Consider the following 18571-nt stretch of genomic DNA (forward strand, 5'->3'; position numbering starts at 1 on the left):
CCTAACTATTGCACCTTATGATAGCTTCCAAAGGTAGAAATGGGACCTTTTATAGTGTCTCTAAGACAAATAAACCTTTCCCAGAAGGCCTGCAGAACATTCCCCTTCACATCTCATTGGTTACAATTGCATCCTATTCTTGTGCCCAAACCCACCAGCCACAGCTGGTGTTGGCCCCAAGTGAGTTCTGCTTCGGGCAACAAAGAGGAAATGAGCCCATGTCCTGGGGCAAGGTGGACAGAAGGCTTGGAGTATGAGAAGCAGGGACAAGGTGAAAGTAAAGGCACTTCTTTGGAGGTAGAGATGACAAATAGAAACCAAAAGAGCCAGAAAAAAACTTACTCTAAGACCAAACAGAAGAAAAGTCTGAGCCAAAGAAAAACTCAAGTTTGCAAAGCAAGCAGGCTGAACACATTCCAGGAATTATCGACAAAAAGAAAATGACAGGGGTCAAAAAGAATTGCCAACCAGCTTCAAAGCAGAAAAAGCAAAAAACTGGTTCCCTATCATGGAACAGGGACCAGTTTGGCCTTGGATTTTGTATTTGGGGCTATTTGTAATATTCAGCTTCTGAAGGCAGCGGAACAATAAATACCTCCTACAATTTTGAGGGAAAACTTGGTCCCCAAGAATTTTATCTCCATCAAATCCCTTTTGGTTGCAAAGGCAATTGGAAGATGTTTTGAGGTATTCAGATGCTTGGAAAACAGATCTGTCCATGCTCTACAGCAGACAAAATGAACTAAAAAATTAAAATATAGTTGAAATTACGGAAGTAAATAAATAAATTAAAATGTAGTCTCTAGAATGCGGCCTTCATGGCATAAAGGGACTGCTTGGCCTCTGCGGATGCCGGCTGGGCCGGCTGCCCTCAGCATGGCTGGGAGCCCTGCAGGGCGGCCCTGGCCCTGTGGGGCTGCTGTCGCCTGCACCCTTTTTGCTCCCTCTTGTTGTGCAATGTCAGGAAGTGTGTGTTAGAGCCACATCCTTCGCCCGGCGGCTCAGACGGAATCTTTACTTCACTTGGTGACCACTCAGAACAATAACAGCTGCCACCCTCTTCCTGAGCTTAAAAACAATGGCTCAACCGTTTACCCTCCCAGACACTTGTGACAGAACGGCTTTTAGAAAGCTGTTTCTTTTCTCTCTTTAATAGCTACACTGCCCAGAGCGACGTGACAGCCACCATCAGGGACCGGGAACTGAGTCATGGGTCTCTCAGCCGAACGGCTCCAGCCTCTGGACTTTTCTTCTCATCAGGAAAGAATCTGCAAAGAGTCTACCAGGCAGATAGTTTCAAATTCCCTCTTCACCTAAACTTGCCGTGAAACCCGTGTGCGCTCCTCTCGTGACCGAAACAGTCAATATCCCAGATACAGTCTCAACCCTGAGAAAAGACAGGAAGTTCACAGCAAATATCGGCGTGCCGGGGGCTCGGGTGGTTTTTATTTTCTGATTTGTTCTTGGTAGCCAGGGTCGCAGGGCTGTAGGAAAGCAGCCGAAGAGCGCCACTGACTTTGACTGTGGCCTGGGTTTGGGGCACCTATTCCTGCGACGGGTCTGATGGCCGCGCACGAGCCCCGTGGCCTCCCCGCACTCACGCTCACGTGAGCCCATGGGCACTGCTGGCCCTGCCTCGGGCTCACCTCGACCTCCCAGAGAGGAGTCATTTCCACAGGCAGCAGAAGCCCAGCAGCTCACCCTGGACTCGGCTGCTTGGAGGAGGGTCACTTCCCTTTCCAACAGGAAAGGGGTTTTCTTTACAAGAATCCCATTCTCTTGGTGCAGTAAACTCAGGCCTGAGGCGACATGGTCCTGCCTTCCTGTCCTCCTGGGGCACAGTCTGTCCTTCCCCAGGGGACCCAGTGCCCAGCTGGGTTTGGACACACATTCTGGCGTCAAAGAAAGAAGGTCCACGTGCACAACAAAAAGGTTGAGGGAGGTTTCAGGTTACATCCTTCCCTGTCACCTCTGCCTTCCCAGCGGCCCGAGGAAGGCGGGGTGGGGGGGTGGGGGGGTGGGAGAGCGAAGTCCCCAAAGCCTCAGGACCACCCCTTGCCTGACTGGGACTGGGCTGGGAAGGGCCGCAGTGCACAGGCAAGCCCGGAGGTCGCTCCGCACCGGAGGGCGATTCGGCGGCTCTTTGGTTTTGTCAAAAAGACAGAAGCCCAGTGAGGAGAGCTAAGGTAATTGAAACAGGAAAGTGGTGAAAGCCTTTGGTGCTTCGCCGGACAGTGCTTCAGGCCGGACTCTTTATTTGGGGCACCCCTGTTCTGGTGGCACTAGACAGACTCAGGTGTAAGAATGAGTTATTTAGAAACTGCGGCTAAGCTCAGAAAATAGCATGAGGTTCTGCTTCAGCATAAAAAGAGGAACTCCAGTTAAAATAAGCAGCAATCAATAACTTCTGGGGCTCCATCGGCGCTCAGGCATTCCTTTGCCTCTCACTAGACATCTGCTCTTATTTTTTTAGTAAGCTGTATTGTGTTTGTACACGAAGGCCTAGTCTTAGGGGTGGAAACCTCTTCAGGCCACCTAGGCCCCTCATAACCTATACTCTGGATACCTGCTGTCAGCCACCAAGGAGGCCACGGCCCAGTACCGGAGTGGGGCGCAAACACGTCCAGCAGTGGCATCGCTCTTCCAGGAAACCTGTCTGGCATCGCCCTGGCTGCCTGTGGGCCTCAGATAACCATGCAGTCCCCATCTCTGAGAGGTGGGTGGACACCTGTTCCCAGCTAGCTGATCCATACACAGACGTGGGACCCCTGAATGGCCCATGCAGAGAAAGCCGTTGGTGGCTGCGCCAAGCAGAATCCCCCTAGGGACTGGTAACTGAGAAGTGAGCCTGCTGCTGGGAGATGAGCAGCTGCACAGAGCAGGGCTGAGCGGCGGCAGGCAGCACCAGGGAGCAGGGCCCCAAGCCCTTGTGACCCCGGGCCCCCAGCGGCTCCTCCCTGCCCCATGCATCTCCGCGTGGGCTGCCCACACTCGCATGAGTTAGTCAAGGGCTGTCTCTGCTCCTGTGACCCCCACAGCCAGATGAGGCCCCAGATTGAGGCTGCTGCAGTCCTGGCAGCAATTCACCCAAACACGTGATGTCACAGCAGCAAGAGTGTGAAGATGAGAGGGAATAGATGCCAGACGCGGTCGGTACACTTACAAGACGTGGGTACGAGTGCTGTACGAGAAGCCACAAAGTCGTGTCTTTTCCAGCTTAAGGCCTAGTCATACTTAAAGTCTTCTTCACTTTGAAGGAATAAAGGAAACCACAAGGGGAAAAAAGATCAAAAGCGTCCCCCAACTTTTAACTTAAGAGAGTTTGGGCTCCTTTCAGCAAACCACCTGTCAAGGGTGGCAACCCAGCCGGTAGAGTTCACACAGTCCTAGACCTGCAGGAGCTTGTAGAGGACACTGAGGACCACCGCCTACCCCATGCGGGACCCCTTGGGCAGCCACGTCCCTGATGTGTGCGGAGCCCACATGAGAGACAGCTGTCCTGATGAGCAGCGGCTGCCAAGCGCTAGAAAGGATGGTCTCATACCAGGTGTGCCAACATTTGTTCCTGGTGATCAGTCCAAGACACGTGGTGCCCCACGCTAGCCAATAACATTCTAGGGGATGCCCTTGAGCCACCCGTGCAGACGCATGTGTGAGAAGGACAAGGAAGCCAGAAGTACCGCTCAGCCTGGCCTCCATCAGGTGGGGCAATTCCGCTTAGCCCAGACTCGCCTCTTGCACGGAAGCCCTGCAGCGGGCAGTGCCAGCCTCCCCAGAAGGCTGCTGCGGACCTCCCGGGGCACTTGGATCATGTCCCTTGGTGTCTGTCTCTCTCTCGCCCTAGTGGCTCACAGAAGTGATCGTGTGACCCCCATAAACAGCCTCTGCTCAGCATGGCTCCTCCTCTTGACACATTTCCAGTCACCTGTGCTCTGCCCTGGAGTCCAGCTCGGTTTATTTCTACATCCTGGTTCTGCACAAAATGCACGGTTCCCTTAACATTCTGGAACCGGTGACTGTGCCCCTCTCCCCTTTTGCTTCTACTTCCTTTTCATGAAACTTCACAGACCTTGTCGCTGCTCCTCCAGGACATGATGCCCCGACCCTTGCCTGCCCGGGCTGACCTGCTCGGCACATGGGTGGACACCATTCACTGGAGCCTCTTACCACAGTCGTGAGGGCTAAGTATGACCTGTCTGCCCCTGCTGAGGATGCTGAGAAGGCACCCCTTTCGTTCTGACCACCTTCATGTTTTAGTGCAGCCAAATAAAGGCAGCTCCCCTGGCCTCCCCATCGCTCAGTCGTCATGCCTAGTGTCTTGTGGTCGCACAAGGCCTGTGGTGTTTGTCTAGCACACTGTGTGTTGGATGGTCTTCCCATACTCAGATGGGGGCAGCTGATTTTTCTTTAACATTTAAGAGCACATTTGGACTTTACATGGTGCAATCAGATGCCATGAGCATCAGCCCTTGACAGAACAGGTCTCCACAAATTGAAAGGGACTGTTTTGTGCTAATCCATTGGTCAATCTTCTAGTCGGTCAGAAAATACCATGTGTTCTCCTGCATATTCCCTCCCTCTCTCCTTCCTGGCCTACATACTTGCACCCATTTGAGCGTATGGAAGAAAATCCTTGACAAGCCAGTCACCTACTATTCCTTTGTCTCTGGGTGTCCTTCTTCCCATCATTTCCCCTTCATCACATGAATGCAAAGAACGCCTGCTATGCCTGCTCCGTCAGGTCACAGAGCAGGGTCACAGTGGACCCACTATGCCAACCCCACCCAGGGACTTCTAGGAGAAAGGCTCAGCTGGGCCCTTCCGTCTAGGCTGCTTAGGACTCCGTGCTCTCTGCCTCTTTTTCGTTTTTCGGCTCCAGTCAGGGTCAGACTCTGAGGTCTACAGAGGACCTACCTGGACAGTGAACTTCTCCTCTTCATTGGGCAGAATCCTGTAAGTGTAAACACAGTTCCGATACCTGAAATAGACCAAATACTTTATTAGAACCCATGCAAGAAAATTCATTTTGCTGATAACTAAAAAGATAAGAATTCTTGACATGGCTCAAGGATTCTGCGCATAAAGTCTCTGACCTCTGGAGCTGACCGTTCTGAGATGGACATCAGCTCTGACACCCAGCAATCCCGGGCTGAGGCACTGGTTGACCCCTTCCCACCCCTTCAGCACTAGAGGAGCTTCAGGAAAAGGCAGGGGGATCTCTGGGGAATGATTTCCTTTGGTTCTTGACAGCTGTGTGGTCTGATCTGAAGGAGCCTGCGATCTCCACCTCTGAGCTGCCTGTTGGCAGAAAGAGCAGAGACAAGGAGAAACAAGACTCCCATGGGGCCGAGCCAGGTGTGGACAAGCCGAGTGGGGGTCTGGCACAGCCACAGAGGGGCCTGCCTCCCCCGGACTCCCCCAGTGCCCTATGGCTTCCTGCCCTGGAGACTTTGTCCCATGAGTTCAAAGGACAGCCACCAGCCCTTCAGAGACCTGGATTTCCCCTTGCAGCTGGTGAGCGAGCCTCAGGGTGTCTCCGAGGGAGGGGGTGCTGGCATCTGGATTCTCTTTCTAGCAGCTCTACCTTCTTGTGGCTCAGGGGTCCCCAATGTAAGGAGGAAAACGAGCAGTTACTTTTTACTTTCCTAAAACCTTTGAGAGGAAGGGGGAAATCATCAAGTCTAAGCACCTTGGGAGAGTGGCACATGGGTGGGTGGGCCAGATGGTGGGGAGCCTGCTGGCAGCAGACAGATGTGGGCATCCCAGCGCTGCTATTGAGCCCAGGGGTGTGTGGAGTTCGGGGGAGTGCTCCTTGGGCCTTACACTTTATTGAAACTTTGGGTCTGTTTTCTCACCCTCCATAATCTCCCCCCATTTCCTCCACTTGGGATTCTCATGAACCTTGAAAATTTGCCCAACCCTCCTGAACCCCAGTGTGCCAGGGACCATGCTGCCCCTCATAGACCCTTCCATGTGCCCGGAGCTTCACTAAACATTGATATGTGGCATTGTTTAATTAGATTTTAAAATTACACACTAGTTAAAAAAATGTAAGACCACATAGAAAGATAAAAAATGAAAAGTAAATGTGTCCTTCTGCTCCTGTGAGTTCAGCTTTAGATTTACTACTCCTTTTTATAAATTGTTGCAGAACTTTTAAACATATACACAAACCTTTATATGCACATCTTTTAAAACATAAATAGTATCAGACTGTACATGTTCTGAAGTTTGCTGTTTTTGCAAAAAAAAAAATCTTAGAGATCTTCCCAAGCCATGTTCCAGCGTGTGCTTGCACAATTATTTACTCAATTAGACTGTGATACTAGACAAGTAGTTACATTTAACTTTTTACTATTATAAATAACACTGCAGTGAACATCTCTGTGCAAACATCACCTGCACAACTACATATTGGGTACACTTGTGAATCCATACTTTTAGTTTCCCCATCAGTAAAATGGGGACGATGTAACACAACATCTACCTGTCACTGTACAGATTAAGTGAATTAATGTATGAGAAGCATTTAGAATAGTTACTGGAACACACTGAACACAACATGAGCTGACATTTATTTGTGATTGTGGGTAACTCACTGGAAGGACAATAGCTGGACTAAAGGACATGGGTATGTCATATTTGGATAGAGACTCACAATTGCCTTCCAATGAGATTGTGTCACTCTTTGTTCCTACTCACCGGATATGAAAGTGTCTATTTCCCCACACCCTGCCAACCAGCTGTTATCAGACATTTTAATCTTTGCAAATCTGAGACGTGAAAGAAAAATGATAGCTTGTTTGAATTTGCCTTTCTTGATGAGAGAGATTGAACATGTTCTAATGTGTTTCACTATTTGTATTTCTTTTCCTGTGAATTCCTTTTCAGGTCTTCAGCTCACATTTTTTTAAAACATCTCTTGCTGATTTATTTGGAAGACTTTGATATATGTTGCAATATATTTTAGAATTATTTATTGTTAACAGTGTGGATTTTTTTTAAAGCTGTGTAGAAGTTTTACAATTTCATGTGGTCAGTTTTACGATCTGTGACTTGGTCAACGGATATTTAAGGAAAGTTCTGGAGAATGTATGGGTAGTTTCACTTCCATGCATCTCTTCATTTCTCTCAGGCAAGTTTCCTTTTCCCTCTTCGAAGCCCTCACGTTAATTCCCACCTTCAGCCCCCTGGCCTGTCTCCGGAGCCTGAACTGCGGCCACCACCGGCTTCTATCTGAGGTGGTAGATGACTCCGGTTCAGCGCCACCTCTCCTCCAGAGATGTCCTGGGACACGGAGGCCACCTCGCGACCCCGGCCCACCTCCCCCACACCTCCCCCTCCAGCCTCCGCCCCCTGGGAGAGCCTGCCGGTCCAGTGCCAGGGAGAGCCCAACCCCGCTGTACTCTGATCTGCCACTGCTTCTTCTGTGACACTTCCTTCGGCAGATATGCAAATGAGGCCAGGGCTGAACAGTCCTTGTTTGCTGCAGGGCAGCTAATGTGGAAGAGGTTGAACAGACCCAAAACATCAGCTTGTAAACAGAAAGAAAGGACAGAATCACAAGGAGAGGGACAGCTGCACACGGCAGGAAGGCTCTTTCGTTAATCAGGTGTGGCAGACAAGCCTTACGGCTCTTTCAAAGAGGTTTTAGAAACACCAAAAGAAAGAGACAGCTCTGTATTACCCAGCCTATCAGAATGCAAAAGCTGATACACTAGGATGAGAGGCCACTTTCCCCTAGACAGTAATGTCTCAGCATCTCCAGTGCATGGGGTCGAGAAACTGTCCCTGGGGCTGAATCAGTTCAGATCTTCAAGGAACGACGCAGAGTATCACCACCACCACTGCCCGGCCACACACAGCCGACCGGAGAGCAGGTGTTTCAAACTGCATGCCATGGGGTGCCTGCGCTCTGCAGGGCTGTGAGGTGGGCACTCTTCGGCTCCCCCACCCACCAGCAGCTGCCCTTCACTGGTCCTACCTGCATGTACATGTATGTACATGCACATATGCAGACACAGATACGTAGCATACACATACACATGCCCCCCGCCCCACACATACCCACACAAAAGCTTACAGGTGAAATGCTTAATGTGAAAATTCCACAGTTAAATCATCTTTGATGACTACTGCACGAAAACATACCTCAGACACACTCATTGCTGTCTGGGGAGAGTGGGTCCCATCCAGCCCTGTCCCTGCTCTTGTGGTGATTTAGTGACAGTTTGATGTGCTGACACTGGTCCTCAGCTGCTACTCCCTCCAGTCACTGGGTTGCACGTCAAGGCAATCGTATTAGGAATATTCCCACTGGAGACCCAGGTTGGGACAGCACTGAGCCGACACAGCATGTGAGATTGCTTCGTTTTCAAAGGAACTGGCATTTAGGACAAATTCTCCAAGCAACTCCCAACCACTGCTGGGTGACAAGGGCCTTCACTATTCCTAGCAGGAAGAGGCTGCCCCTGGGAAAGGCATTTCTAGATCAACCCCAATAAGGCTTGGAAGTTTTATCTGAATGCAAGAGAACAAGCAAATAGAAGTAGGAAGAAACATCTTGGCATTTTGTTTATTCTCCCAGGTAAATATTACTCTTTCTGTGTGACTCTTCCCACCAGAAAACACTGCCAAGCATGTGCAGAAACTTTCTTTAACATGTTAAGCCCCAGGGAGATGGAGAAATCAAACTCTACAATTCAGAACCTCGTTAGAATCTGTCTTGCTCTGCTGATTGGCTTAGCATACTCTATAATTGTTTTTAAATCCTTTTGTAACCCTTGCTATATATCAGTTCTCATTTCTAATGTCGTTTGTATGTTTTCTCTTTTATCCTTCAGTGTTGTGCACGTCTGGGCAAGAAGGGGAGGGAGAACAAGGCTTGGAAACTGCATTCAAAAAAGCCCCTCGGACCAATGTAGAAGTAACCAGAGAAAATGTGTGTCAGCCCCGGGACCAAGGGTGCCCACCACTCACCACTCAAACCTCAAGGAATCCCGGCCAAAGAGAGTAAAACAATGGATGAATTGAGAGGCTATTAGTTCAGAAGAGAGAAAGTAGGAGGACGTGGCCCAGGTGGCCCATGGGAGGTGGAGCTGACCCAGCCAGAGCCCTGTTGGGGGCCTGCTGAGCCCCCGGCCCAGAGGGCCAGAGGGCCTTCTCTTATATGAGACCCCTGGGAGGAAGCCCACTCTCCACACACCACTCTCTCATCCCTCACCCCCATCAGCTGGGTCTTGGGGTGGGGGGCTCCCACCCTTATCCCTGACAGTCCTTTTTCATTTAAGAAGAGAATTTGGGCAGAAACCCATTTTGATCTCTAAAAGAATCTGATCGATTTTTTTCCCAATAGTTCCTTGTTGGAAAAGAAAAATCACCAGACCTACGAAAATATATCACCACTTAAAAGAAGAGGCACCATTTTTATTGAAGTTGTCACCTCTGTGTTACATAGAATCACTTAAAAAGGAAAAAAGACAGTCCGGAGGAGAAGATTGATCTGTGAGCTCAGGAGGAGCTGAGAGACTGTTGCACCTCTGAAACTGGGAAAATCTTGTGAAAACTGAGCAATGCCAGACAAGGAAAACTGTTCAGAAGGGAAAGACCTGGAGCTCAGGAGTCAGCATCAAACACCACGAGACGGTCAGCAAATAGCAGCTGATGTTCTGAAGGACGTTAAGGAGGAAGAAGATGAACTCAAGAAAGTCAGAACAGAAGGAAAAAACAGATTTTAAACGAGAGGGAAGATGAGAAATACAGAAGACAGATCTCTGTCCTGAGACATATATATAATAGTTCCTGAGCAAAGATAGTTTTTTAATATAAAAATAAAAAGCAGAGCAGTTCAATAAATATAAAAGCTTATGATTTAAAAAGCACAAAAGTAAATGGACAACTTTCTGATAAATAGAATAAAGGGAAGAGAAGAGTACAGGTGTGCCGGACATCCTCCTTCTGCCCTTCCCACCCTCCCCTGCCGACCAGACCCGCTCTGCTCTCCTCCCCCTGCCCTGTGTCCAGGAGGCTGACCTGTGTGGACTGCTTCCCCCAGGCCTGGCCAGTGGGAGGCACAGGCAGAGGGGAAGGTGGGTTGGTGGTGTCGGGTCCCCTGGCTCCCACCCTGCCTGCTGCAGGGCTCCTCGACTGAAAGCTACAGCTGAGGTCCGGGGACCCAGTGACACAGCCAGCCCCTGCCTCCTCACGTCCAGGAGTGGGAATGACTCCTTATGGCTGCCAGCATCAGGCTGTTTCGCCAGCCCTACACCTATCACCCCTTTGAATTCTGCCATCTATTTCTGGGTAGAATCCTGGCTAACACAGCAAGTAAACAAAACCAGAAGTAAGAAAAAGAAGAAGGCAACAGCAATAAAAGAAAAACCTTAAAATTATAGAAAACGAATTGTATGCCAGAGAATCTGATAATCTCAACAAATCGACTGTTTTCTGAAAAATATATGTAACTTATCAAAAGTGATGTGACAGGAGTTAGAAAACAAGAATACATCAAAAAGAAATTGAAGTAAATATTAAATAATTATCTCTATAAGCAGCTCTAAGGAAAAGCACCTTTGCCAAAAATTTTTTAATGTTAGAAAAAATCAGATAGTAACGATGTTACATAAATGTTTCCATATTTTATAAAACTTACATGACTCTTAAACCATCACATGAACAAAATCATATGTCAGTCTTATTTCTGAACATTTATGCAAAAATCCTAAATAAAATTCAGAGTACAGTGAAATGTTATTATAATCAAGAATAGTTCATTTCAGTGATGCAAAAATGGTTGCTACTAGGAAATCCATAAAAATAAATTATGACACCAGTAAATAAAATAAGGGAAACAACATAATCATTTCAACAGATACTAAAAAGGCATTTGATAAAATTCAATACTCAGCCCTTCAAAACTCCATAAAACTAGGGAAAGACCACTCCTTCTTTGACATGATAAAGAGCAACAACTAACTTTTATCAAGTGCCTGGTGTGCCAGATACTGTATCAAGTTCTTCCCTGGTGGTATCATGTTTGATTCTTACAGAAAGTCTCCCTGAGGTAGACATTTTCTCTTCTCAATATCTTCCACTGTAATATTTTAGAAATACCAGGCAATGTAATAAGTTATGAAATCTGAACAAGAGTTATAAGAATTCAGAAAGTAGACCACAAAATGATCATAATTAGCATAGGATATGAATGTTCTATCAAGAAAACCCAAGAGAAACAAATGAAAAGCAATTTGAAACAAAGTGACAGAATAAAAGGTGAATTTATAAAACCTGTAACTTCCTGTGTGTTATCAGTTACCACAAAAGGGTAACTGTAGGAGACAAGTGTTACTCACAACAGTAACAAAATTATAATGAGGAGTAATCATAACAAGAAACATACAGGATCTATATGAAGAAAATCACAAAAATTAAAATACTAGAGTTAGCTATATTTATTATTAAGCCTGAGTAATATTAAATGTCCATTTTCACAAGTTATTTTTCAAATTTCATGCACTATTAATCAAAGCCCCAGTACTATTTTTTCCAACTTGACAAAAGTATTATCTGGTTCACCTGGAAGAATACTTGAATAGACATGAAAATCCTAAAATAAAATAGTTCATAAAGTTGTGGTAATGCATTTGTTATGATATTAGTGTAAGAAAAGCAGACAGACATGGAATAGCATAAACAGGGAGCTATATAAGATGTAATATCTGGTAAAAGAGGGATCACAAAGGGAAAAGGAATAAATTATTCAGTAAGAAGTTTTGAGCAAAATGCTTGAAAAAAATACACTTAAGACTTTGTCTCATACCATTCATTAAATTAATTCCAGAGAGATTGAAGTGTTCAGTGTAAAAAAGAAAAGACCCAAACAAAAAAACCTACAAACTTCCCATCTGTTTTTGCCAAATACGGCACTAACCACATGATATATACTTTCATTCCATCCACGCAACAACACTACTATATAGGTATTCTTAGCCCCAGTTTTCAGATGAGAAAACCAAGGACCTGTGGGATTAGATAACGTGCTAGAAGCTGGACAGGCAGAGTGATCCTTAGCCCAAGTCTATTAAGCTCCAAAGGCCCTGCCCTAACCATCCTACCTCCCACAGGAAGAAACAGAATCGAATTTCAGTGCACAGAGGGACAGACTCTCTACATTGAAAAGGAAAGGGGGAAAGAAAATCACAAAAGAAAAAGATTGATAGCCTTTATGAAAATTTACCATCTCTGAATATCGGAAAAAATCTTAAAGTCTGAAGGCAAATCACAGTGAAAATATTTGCAACAAATATGGCATAAGGAATTCACCAAACAGCAGAAAAGCTTTGGCTTTGAAGACAAATGGCAAAGAGAATTGAACAGAGCTTTCACAAAAGAGGAATCATGTAGGTTGACACTCCTGTTGGGCAAACTTACCATGACTGTATCAAGAAGCGCAAACCAAAGTGAACAGAAACTGACCTCTTTCACCTTGCAACTTAATAATATTTTTTAAGTGCAAATATTCTGAATAGGGAGGCTGGAAGGAGATGGGCACTCTCTTGTACTGTTTACTGCAGCTTCAATTGGAGCAAAACTTCTGGAAAGCAGTTTGTCATTCTGTATCAAGAGCCTTCAAAACATTCCTACCCTTTGATCCAGTAGTTCCACCCCTGGAAACCTATAACTAGAAATGCCACATTTCTGCCAAAGACCTTCATCACCATCATATTTCTAACAGCAGAACACTGTTGGTACCTTAAATGTCTGATATTAGAAAAGTCATCTCATAACTTAGGGCACATTATGTAATAAAACTTTGTGCATACATCAGACATGATATTTAGGAGAACAATTTTTATCACGGGGAAATGCTAGAAAACAGACTAAAATTATACATTATAGGTGCATATATATTATAGAGATTTTATATATATATGGAGAGAAAGAGGGACAGAAAATGAGAAGATATACCGACAAATTAACAGCATTTACGTTACTCTCAGTGTAAGAGTGACTGTTTTCCTTCTTCATACTTTGTACTCTCTGTACGTTGTACCTAATGCTATTTTTTAAAGCTGCTTGGAAGAAACACTGCACTTTATCAGAAGATCTATTTCCACACTGCCACCAACGTCTGTGGTGGCCTCCTTCTCTGGAGGGCAGGTTCCCCGTTGGCAAGTGAGGGGCTGGACCAGCTGACATTCTGGGGTCCAGCCCCAGCTGGTGGCATTTATAATAAATAGTTGAACCCAAACTGTTGTGGTGCTTATTAATACACTGCTTTTCTAACTAATGGAACAAAGTGAGTGTGAAATGAACAGGGCGAGAGAAAGGATCTGGTGTCTCAGACCATCGGGCTCAATCTTCCCCCTCTAGCGGGCAGGGCCCTGATATGCTTAGAGGCACTGAGGTCCCCCTCCTGACAAGCTCCCTCAAGCTGGGGACTTAGTCCTCTCCGGATCTCCCTCCTGAACTGCAGTTAGTGAATCACTCCTAAGATGGCCTCTACCCTCATTCACTGGTTCTTACTGGCATCTGCCGGGTCCCCTCTCTCCCTCAGGCTTACAGGCGCTCAACCCTGTCCCCAGCAGCCACCAGTCACTCATGGGCCATTCAAGTCCTCTTCCTGCCTTATCTCTTTGAGTACTTCCTCTGAAGAGGCCCCACATGGCAGCTCAGTATCTCCCGGAGGCTCCTGAGGGCCTCCAGGAAGTTCCAGAAGTGACCCGCTCCCCTCCTTCCCTCTGCTCTGGAATTTTCTTCACAGATGGGCCCTATACTCCTCTGCCTCCAAAATGTCACTAGGCATTTTATAGCTTATAAAAATTCATGGCCAGCATTCAGCGAGTGCTTATTACCATGTGCCTGCCTGGGGTGATACATGTTTCCCACTTTCTCCCATTTCATCCTCTCAGTAATCTACTGATAATGAAAGAAAAACAAATAACCTAACTTGTAAATAGACAAAGGATCTGAAAAGACATTTCTCCAAAGTAGATAAACAAATGACCAATAAGCTCATGAAAAGATGCTCAGCATCACCAATCATCAGGGAAATGCAAAGCAAAGTCACAGTGAGATGCCAAACACACACAGCAGGACGGCTGTGATCACCAACAGAACAACAAGGGTTGGCGAGGACATGGAAAAATGAGAGCCCTCACACACTGCTCAAGGGGATGCAGAATGCTTGCTATAAGTTGTACATTACATTGTTACACACAGGATTACCATATGCCCCAGCAGTTCCACCCAAGACAATTGAAAACAAATATTCACACAAAAGCTTGTACATAAGATTCATAGTAGCATCACTCATTATAGCCAAAAAGTAGAAACAACCCAAATGTCCATCAACTAATGACTGGATAAACACACTGTGGTATATCCATACAATGGACTATTATTCTATCATGAAAAAGATTGTTTCAATGTTACAACATGGATGAACCTTGAAATCACTATTCTAGGTGAAAAAGCCAGACACAAAAGGCTGCATATTATATGAGCCCATTGACAGAAAATACCCAGAAAAAGCACATGGTTAGAGACAGAAAGTAGACTAGCAGTCACCAAGAGTTGGGGGGAGAGGGGATAGGCTACAGGGTTTCTTTCTGGGATAATGAAAACCTTCTGCAATTAGATAGTAGTGATGGTTGTACAACATAATGAATGTACTAAACACCACTGAACTGTACACCGTACAAAAGCAGATTTTATGGGATGTGCATTATATCTCAGTAAAAACAACAACAACAACAAATGGGCATTGCATCATGAGGAAGCAAGGTGGGCACAAGGTTAACATCTTGCAAATGCTAGGACTCACATCAGATCTAGCCGGACACAGAATGCTTGCCCCTAAGGGCTGTGTCCTAGGGCATGACTTCGGCAGGGAAGAGCAGACCTCCTCGTATTCCATCACTGGGGCAGGGAGGAAGGCCTGGCTAGGAGCACCACCACCATCTCATCGCTAAGCTTGGGTTCACGCTCCGGGGCATGAGACCATTCAGTGAAGTGTTGTGCACCACGGATGAATTTAACCTGCCAGGTAGTGGCAGCCTCTCGGCATCTTCCCTCCAAGATGGGCCTGGCGTCTCCACAAGTTGCCCCTGAGAAATCCCTGGAGCAGGGCTGACTCTGCTGGTGGGTTTGAGAGGGGCCGGGTGAGAGTGACACAGGCCCTGCTGGGGAGAGCCCGCTACCCCTCGTGTTCTCAAGCTGCAGAGCTGGACTCAGACCATGTGGTCGGCTGCCCGGGGTCTCCCTCTAGCTCCCTGGGCCCTGAGATGGGCCTCCAGGGCCCCCTAACATGGGCTTTGTGAGTCGCTGAGATCTGTGCTTTCACACCCAGAGGCGGGTGGCAGGGCTCACGTCTCAGGAGAATGGGCACTCCTCAGGCCACAGGGCCCTGAGCCTGCCTTGTCCTTTGCCGTTTCCCTCACCCTCTGCCCTAGTTCTCTTTCAGTCATCAAATCGTGTGCTCTCCCCGGCACAAAGGCCACTCCCCACGGAGCTGTGCTCAGTTGCTGGAGCCCCAAACACATCTATTTCAATCAGCAGTTAGTTGCTGGCCACCCCCACCACACACAGGCCCCTCCACCCCGTCCCTTCCCACATGTATTCCTAGAGCAGGAGCGCGAGTACCTGTGGCTTCCGTCTCAGGCCTGGCCCACGTTAGAGCAGGGTCACCAGAGGGCCCTGGATCCCCAGCGGCACCCCTCGGCTCCCTGCGCTGGCAGCTGACCTCCAAAGAGCTGCAGAGGAGTGAACCGCAGGGGCCCTTCACTCCATCCGGGCTCCCAGCACCAGGCTGTGGTCCCGGCTGGCGTGGGACAAGTTTTTCACCAGTCCCCAGGGAATGGAGAAAAACTAAGGATGGTGGAGTTTGTTTTCCAGGAAGTTAAATCTATTTCATTTAAAGGACTGGCTTTTTTTTTTTTTTTTTTTAAAGAATATATTCTTATTACCTTTTTGGTGTTAAAGGGTGCTTTCTTTCATGAAATGAACTGTTGGAAGGTGGCAGTGACTTGCCATTCATTTAGTTTATCATTTTAAAATCTCCTTAACTGGCAAAATTAAGGGTGGTAGCAGGATGAGTGCTCCCAGGTGTTTGGAGGACTCGGTGGTCCGTGGGACCCCAGAGCCCACAGTGGCTCCTGACCCTGCAGGGAGTGTGGCTTCCAGGCAGAGCAGAGGGGAAGGGGAGTCTTGTGGGGGGCAGGGGCCTGGCTGAGGGGTGGGTCTACTGGGCAGGCTTCCAGCCTTGGTGTCTGGACTTAAAAGGGCCTTAGGGATGGGCGCTTGATGAGGAGTCCAGGCCCAGGCTAAGAGGGTGGTGGACATCCGTGGGCCCCATGGGCACCCTCCCTAAGGTGCGCATCCCGCATTTCACTGCAGCTCTGAGAGTAACTCAGTGCAGACGAGGGGAGAGGAGCAGAGGGAACATGGGGGAACAAATATGGAAACCAGGCCAGGATCCCAGTTTGCCACCACTAGCAGGTGGACAAAGGCCTCAACCTCTCAGAATTCTGTCCACTCCCCTGCAAAGTCAGGGGCCCTCGGGCTAGAAGTCCAAGGCCTCTAGTCCCAGCTCTGGCTCTGGCTTGCCATTATGCTGCCAGTTTGGAGTCAGAGAGACCCACGTTCTGTGCCTATAAGCTGGGCACAAGCACGCACCCTGGTCAAAGGGCTGCTGTGAAGGTTAGCCAGCTGGAGCCCTGGATGTGCTAAGCAGGAGGCTTGGCCCACAGCCAACACCTGACAGAATCAGCCTTCCCAAAGGTCCCACTGTGGCAGGAGAGAAATCCTCGTGGGCTGCGTGGGCTTGGATGGGGGTGGCCACCCCACCATTTCTAACACCCCATTGGCAGGTCTCCTCCCCTGCAGGGAAGTCCTGGGTCCCTTCCCTTGGGCACGAGAATCGGGGGTGGAGGAAGCCACCTGGGGAGGTGGAGCCTCTGACACAGTCAGAGCTCAGGCTGGTAGACCAGCTGTGGGCCTGGGCTACTTTCTAATGCTCCCAGCTGGCTCTCGTAAACTCCCCCCCACCCCCCGGCCTCTGCTCACACCCAGCTGGATGGGGAGCAGCGAGGTGGCAGGAGTCCGGTTCTGTGGGTGCAACGTCTGGGGGAAATGGCTTTGGCTTAAACTGTCTGAGCCTCAGTGTCCTCATCAGCAAAGTGGGGTGACAACAGAACCTGCATTTCAGGTTGCCAAGAGGATGAAAAGGGGTAATGTGCTGACAAATGTTTAGAATCAATGCTCAAAACAGGTTTGTGTCCAGTGCACCACTTCTTCTCCTGCCTGGAGATGGGCAGGGCCCTGCCTAGGCTTTCTACAAGCCCAGGGACCCTACCTGAGAGGTGCAGGAGGATTTGCACTTCCCCCATTGCACCCTGGTGCTGCCCGAGGCCTGAGTCGGGGTGACTAGACCATAGGGCTGCAGGGGTGCAGGCTTCCTTCAGACATGGGTCAAGAAGCGTGTTTTAAAAAGGGACTCTCAACAACCGGCTGTTTCCTTGGCAGTCAGGATAACTCATACACTCAATAACATCCCACAGCTGGGGAGTGGGGGGAATTGATGGTGGCAGAGGCCCAAGTGGGTGGGGACACAGCCTAACGCGGAGGCGGGGAGAAAAGAGGTTCTCACTGTCGGTGACGGTGACTTCCTCTGCTCTCAAGGCCGGAATGCCACTTCTGGGCAAACTGGGTGCCTTTCTTGAGTGAACCCAACCCTATCCCTGGCTCCCCAAACAACGGCTTCCTGCAGGGGCCAGTAGCCTCGGCATGGGAGGGTCCCCTCTTGCCACATCTGCTCTGCCAGGAGGGCTTCCAAACTGGGCATCTTTGACCCACATGTGAGCTGACTGAGCTGCTTTCCAACACACCCACCACCATGAAGCCCTATGCTGCCCCCTGCCTCTAAGGCCCAGACCCCCTCCCCCTGGCCCCTTGAGCCCTGAGGAAGCCCCTGGCACCAGGCTCAAAGGTTGGGTCTGTGACCAGGCCCCTGGGGGATTGTGGAGAGCTCTAGTGCCACAAAACCTGACGTCCAGCACTAAGCAAGTCCACAATGGGCCTCAGCTGGCCCTACCAAGAAGCGTGGGCAGTGTGCAAGTCAGACCACTGCATCTGCCAGCATAAAGCGACCTGTTCAAGGCCCGGCCCCTGGCGAACCCCCAAGCTGGCCACCCCTCTTCTGAGCAGCACCTCCATCATCAGGAGACACCAGGCCAGGGCAGAGGGGCGCAGGGTGGGGAGCCTCATACTTACAGCACACAGAGTGCGTAGGCCCGGGAGATGGACTCACTGGCGCGCACGAGGAAGCTCCCATCCTTGCCCGTCCTGGAGAGCAGCTCCTCCGCCTTGGAGCGGGTGATGTTGCCGTGGTTCCAGCAGGGGACCATGGTGGGTGCACACCTCCCGGGCCGGGGCTGGCAGCCACCCTGGGACGGACACGCCACGGAGGGGAGCTGAGGCCCCCGCACTGCTACTGCTCACTGTCTGTTCCCTCTGGGTTGCCCGGGCTGCTGCCACCAGCTCACTGACCGACTTCCTGTTTCGGGCGCTCAGC

At 48.9% G+C, this 18571-nt stretch overlaps 1 protein-coding gene across 1 annotated transcript in view; it reads right to left on the reverse strand.

The window, feature by feature from the left end:
* Positions 1-18571, reverse strand: part of INPP5D (inositol polyphosphate-5-phosphatase D) — a 114237-nt gene extending 95666 nt beyond the window's left edge. Inside the window, exons 1-2 of the mRNA XM_036997788.2 lie at positions 18271-18571; positions 4915-4978 (exon numbers count right to left, since the gene is read on the reverse strand). Coding sequence (XP_036853683.2) covers positions 4915-4978; positions 18271-18404 — 198 coding nt within the window. The 5' untranslated portion in view covers positions 18405-18571. The remainder of the gene's footprint in view (positions 1-4914; positions 4979-18270) is intronic.

Source organism: Manis javanica, chromosome 12, assembly GCF_040802235.1.
Source record: "Manis javanica isolate MJ-LG chromosome 12, MJ_LKY, whole genome shotgun sequence".
Taxonomy (NCBI): Eukaryota; Metazoa; Chordata; class Mammalia; order Pholidota; family Manidae; genus Manis; species Manis javanica.